A 5604-nucleotide genomic window follows, 5' to 3' on the forward strand; every position below is an offset into this window, starting at 1 on the left:
AAAACATGCGTGGTAGGTGAATTGACAACTCTAAATTGCCCGTAGGTGTGAATGTGAGTGCGAATGGTTGTTTGTTTAAATGTGCCCTGCAATTGGCTGGCAACCAGTCTAGGGTGTACCCCGCCTCCCGCCCGATGATAGCTGGGATAGGCTCCAGCACGCCCGCAACCCGAGGGAGGAGAAGCGGTAAAAGAAAATGGATGGATGGATGCTAAAGGCGGGTGCATTTGTTGATAAATTACATTGCCATTCCGTGATGATGTCATTGGGTGATTATACAAAACATTATGAAGTTGACACCACAGCACTGCTTCAAATTGACTCAGCGTCACACCCAAAGATACATTGGACAGGTCCCAGCTCACTTGTGACGAAAATTGATGGATGGATTCCTTTTAGTTTCTTTAGCATCACTTTTTTTTTTTTTTTGTAGAAGTCATATAAACACTTCACATTATAGGTTTGCTTTATTCATATTCATCATGTAATTACATTGAATCGTTTGGGATTCAACTTGTGGCTGTTGGACTATTTAAACATAAGTAAATTTAGCAGCTAAAAATTTGCTTTTGCAGCTGAGCAGACAGGCTGCGTGTTATTGTGAATGTGATTTTTGAGTCATTTAGAAGGGAAGTGCATGAGATTTAGTTTGATTTTATTTTTACTTGTTTAAGTTGCTAAATAGTTTTCAAATACATTTTAAAAGTAAAGCTATATTAGATTATATATATATATATATATATATATATTTTTTTTAATATCTCTTTTGAAAGGCAAGTTCTGGCAAGTTCTGCAAAGGTGCTGAATTGACATCAATGCGTTGGGGAGTTGTTTTTTTTTTTTTAATTTCTTTTGTCCGTGAAGAGGTAGAGCAGTGACGTCACACGGTGGGTGCGTCCACCAGTCCTTTTCCGCGATGACCAAAGACGGCAGCCAATCAACGCGCCGTGTGCTAATAAAGGCGGAGCCTCGGCGCCCACGAGACTTTCCTTATGAATCGGCGCTTGAGCTCGCAGGGCGGACTTCTCGGCTACCAGCTGACCCAACACTTCCTCCGCCGAACTCCATCCAACAGAAAAAGGGACGCACTCAGTGGAATATCCCACAGGAATCCCTTTTCTTTCCCTTTCCGTGCGTTTCTCTCGGGGCATGTCGATCGGCATGGAGTGCGGGGATGCCTCGAAGCAGAGCCGGCGTTTCTGCGTGTTGTCCTGGGATCAGGTGCAGCGTTTGGATGCCATCCTGGGGGAGGCGGTGCCCATCCACGGCCGGGGAAACTTCCCCACGCTGTCCATGAGACCCCGACAGATTGTTCAGGTAGACAAATGGAAATCTGCTTATATTTGAGCGGTAAAGTACTTGACGTTGCATGTTGCTAAAACTGAATTGTAAGCACAGAACATTCTAATCAACCCTCTACTCCTCATCTTGAGTAATATTTCCATAAAGTCTTACATTCTGCACTTCGCTCTCAATTTTTTTTTTTTTTTTTTGACATTTAAAAAAGCAACAACTATATATCTCTTCAGGAGTTGTCAGCCTGTCTCACATGAGCCACAAAAATGGCCTTAATTGCAACTTCAACCCTCCCCCAACCCCCCCACATTTCCAGTGGCTCACTTACACACTTTTTCCTTCCCTTGTGGCGTCTGGGCAGACACTTGGCTATCTGCAAAGCGTCTTCTCGTGAGTCAAAATTCCACTTATGGTCCATCTCAAGCCTCACAGTCATGCCGCACGTATTTTATTCGCACGTTGTTGATGATGATGATCTCAGCGAGCGTGAAGCCCTGAGCTCATGCTTGTGGTTATGGAAAGATGACTACTCCATTGAGTGTTGCAGGAAACTTAAAATGCAGCTTGGAGCCCCCTGAAGTGGAGGCGCATGCTCGCTTTTGGTTTTTATGCAGACCCCGAAGCCAAACTTTTCATGTTGTTGGGATAGAATAGTATAGAATATTTACAAGTCCATTTCCTGGCATGACTAACTAGAACGATGCGATGAGTGAGAATTCTACGATTTTGGTTCATGCAGTGTTAGAGGATGAGAAGATTGTTTTATAATGTCCACGTTTGCCTTTTTATTTAGCTCATAGCGAGCCAGCTTTTTATGACGGAAGTCCCCGCTGTCGCTTTTACTATATAAGGAAAGACATGCGCCTGGTCCCCGCTAAGGTTTCACCTCCACACTTGCAGCTTCTGCAGAAGCGCTGCCTAATGTAAATCTGAGCGTCCACATTCCAGGATCTGACATCAATGCAGGCAAAGTTCACGTTCTCCCAGGCTGAGTCATTATGAACAAATCAGGTTGTGAAGATTGTGTGAGGGCTTGCCTTGCCTAGAGCAAAAAAAAGTTTGTCTCTATAGCCTGACCCTGGATATATAAATAGGTCTTAACACACTCTAATCTGATGGGTCAGTGCTGCGGGGCGTGGGGGTTAGGGTGGGGGAATTAGGATTGTGTACGTCTCCGTTTGTCTGCAGTGAAGACTCGTGAAGGTCCCGTGTACTTTTACAGATGGATGGATCGTGATTGGATCATGCGCCATTCCTTTCCACAGAGAGATGACACACGATGTGGTATGCTTTGGATCATGAGTTCTTTCCTGCCATAGAGAGTTGAGTGTATATATAAATAGGCCCACGTGATGTGATATGCTTTCAATCCTGAGCGTCTCCTTTTGAGAGGTAGATAATGTGGCTTTAGACCATGACCTGTTCCTTTCCATGGTTAGATGACACATGACGTGGTTTGCTTCGGATCACGAGCCGTTCCTTTTCGTAGACGTGCTACAAATGAGCAAAGTAGCTGTTTTTTTTCCTTCCAGAAACTCATTTTATTCAGGTTACTGGCGACAGTCTAGTTTCCGGCTTCGAATCCCCCTCTTCGTATGTGGCAAAACACTTTCGTTGAACCGTTATCCAGGTCACCAAGAGAGGAAAGGAAACGCAGCTGACACTTAGTGACCCATACGCTAAGAAGGAAAGCCACAAAGCAAAGGTTTTCGCATCAACTGCCTGGCAGTGAGCAGGGAGCTCACAAATATGCAGCATACATGTTACAGCATGTGTGTGTGTGTGTGTGTGTGACGGTTTGAGACTGCTGCGCTATCTTTGGCCTCCTCCGCTTTCATTTAACCCGACACCGATGCTGACAAAATGGACTTTGATAGCAGGAGTATTGATCTAGCCTTCACAAAGTGGCTGATTTCAATGTACAGTATTTCCATGCACGTATTTAACGCCCCGCTGCGTGTGTTTCTCCCGTCTAGGTGGTACGGGCGCGGCTGGAGGACAAGGGGGTGCGCGTTAAAGACGTGAGGCTGAACGGCTCGGCCGCCAGCCACGTGCTCCACCAGGACACCGGGCTGGGCTACAAGGACCTGGACCTGATCTTCGGAGTGGCGCTGAAGGATGACCAGGCGTTCCGACTGGTGAAGGATGTGGTGTTGGACTGCCTCTTTGACTTCCTTCCCCCTGGAGTCTCCAGGGAGCGCATCACGGCGCTGACCCTCAAGGAGGCCTACGTGCAGAAACTGGTGAAAGTCTGTAATGACACGGACCGCTGGAGCCTCATCTCGCTGTCCAACAACACGGGCAAGAACGTGGAGCTAAAATTCGTGGACTCTTTGAGGCGGCAGTTTGAGTTCAGCGTGGACTCCTTCCAGATTTGCCTCGACTCTCTGCTCTTGTTCGACCGCTGCTCCGCGACGCCCATGTCGGAGAGCTTTCACCCCACGGTGGTCGGCGAGAGCGTGTACGGCGACTTCCAGGAGGCCATGGATCATTTGCGTCAGAGGACCATAGCCACGCGAAGCCCCGAAGAGATCCGAGGGGGCGGCTTGTTGAAGTACTGCCACCTGCTCGTACGGGGCTTCCGAGCGGCCTCCGAGTCCGACATGAAGCAGATGCAGCGCTACATGTGTTCGCGCTTCTTTATTGACTTCTCCGACATTGGCGAGCAGCAGCGAAAACTGGAGGCTTACCTCCAAAACCACTTCGCCGGCATGGAGCACAAACGCTACGAGTGCCTGCTGACGCTGTACCAGGTGGTGAACGAGAGCACCGTGTGTCTGATGGGTCACGAGCGGCGCCAGACGCTCAGCCTCATCTCCATGCTGGCGCTGAAGGTGCTGGCCGAGCAGAACGCCATCCCCACGGTGACCAACGTCACGTGTTACTACCAGCCCGCGCCCTACGTCCAGGACATTAACTTCAGCAATTACTACATCGCACACGTGCAGGCGCCGCACATGTCGCCGTGCACCGCTTCGTATCAGACGTGGCTGCCGTGTAGCTGAGGCCAATGCGCCCAAAGATGGATTGCTTTTGTATCTTTTCGCAGAAAGAGGACTGAACACAGACACAAAAAAAAACCACGTTTGCCAAATGTGATTCGATTTAAAACGAACACACAAAACAATCCTGTTCTGCTGTATCTACGATTGAGCTGACACAACATCCATGAGATTGCTGGTCATTTTTTAAGATGTAGCGATAATGTCTTATTTAAAGTAAAATAAAATTTAAAAAAAATTCATAATAATAAAGAAGTCTTTATGAAGCTTTTTATAGAAAGAAATACAATCTTTAGGTGACAATTGTTAAAGCTGATTTTATTGTCCCATTTTTTTCTTTGAATTTCTGTAAAATACTGGACCAAAGATGTATTTTCTCAGAAAGGGAATTATTTTTTGTTTGGTTTGTAATTCCAAGTGCCTAAAATGACCTGTGAAATATTCTCGAGAATGTTTGTAACGTGAGAACTGTGCATTCAGGTTTTTTGTTTTTTTGTGTGTGTGTCTAGAATACTCCGCCTGTCTTTAAGGAGCAGAAGCATTCATTTTTGTGAGATTAAAAAAAGGAAAAGTCATTTTTTTGTGTTGTGGTTATTCTTGTTTTCATCAGGGCCCGAGAGTGGACCGTGATGGTACATGGTAGAAGGATAATATAAATGTTCAGTTTTGCAAGAAGCAATTAGTGAAATTGATCTTCAAATCCTCCAAAATCCTTGTTTGTCTTTTCGATCTCATCTAGGAGACTGCTTTCCAGCAAGGCACGTATACTTTTGGCTGCATTTGTTAAATGAGGGGGGGGGGGGGGGGGGGGGGTTCTGAGGATTCGTTACGATCTGAGGACATGAACCAGAAGGAGGCTTTTCTCAAGCACAATGGCTTCTCTCTCTTCTGATACGAAACTAAAGCTTTTTTTTTTTTTTTTTTTTTTTTTTTTTTTACAAAGGCTTGCCTGTTCTCCCACTCATGATACTGCTGGAAACCCAAACCCTGTTTGCTTGACTGACACCATAACCCAGTTGTGGTCTAAAATCTTGATGGTGATACAGCGATAGCATGGATGGAGAAGCTGCAAACCACCTGGTTCTGACCTCACATTTTATCCTTTAAGCCGTTTATTATTAGGGACGCTTCTATTTGTACTGTGGTGGAAAAATATCACATTGTATAACAACAGCCCACCTGAATTTACAACTGTGTTTTTAGTATTTTCGTTTTATTGCCTTTCCCCTGGCGGTACGGTGGAGGACTGGTTGGCACATCTGCCTCCGAGGACCGGGGTTCAAATGCTGGCCTCGCCTGTGTGGAG

The 5604-nt window shown here is 46.1% G+C and overlaps 1 protein-coding gene across 2 annotated transcripts; it reads left to right on the forward strand.

The window, feature by feature from the left end:
- The first annotated feature begins 984 nt into the window (after window positions 1-984).
- Window positions 985-4873, forward strand: tent5ba (terminal nucleotidyltransferase 5ba). 2 transcript variants are annotated; one of them, XM_061675800.1, is made up of 2 exons: window positions 985-1317; window positions 3273-4873. In XM_061675800.1, exons 1-2 carry the CDS (start codon window positions 1150-1152, stop codon window positions 4299-4301), a joined length of 1197 nt encoding a protein of 398 aa, XP_061531784.1. In that variant the 5' UTR covers window positions 985-1149; the 3' UTR covers window positions 4302-4873. The 2 variants fall into 2 exon arrangements, with proteins under 2 accessions (XP_061531784.1, XP_061531785.1); XM_061675801.1 differs by lacking the exon at window positions 985-1317 and adding an exon at window positions 2464-2580.
- Window positions 4874-5604: the final 731 nt, after the last annotated feature.

The sequence above is a fragment of the Phycodurus eques genome, chromosome 4, assembly GCF_024500275.1.
Source record: "Phycodurus eques isolate BA_2022a chromosome 4, UOR_Pequ_1.1, whole genome shotgun sequence".
Lineage (NCBI taxonomy): Eukaryota > Metazoa > Chordata > Actinopteri > Syngnathiformes > Syngnathidae > Phycodurus > Phycodurus eques.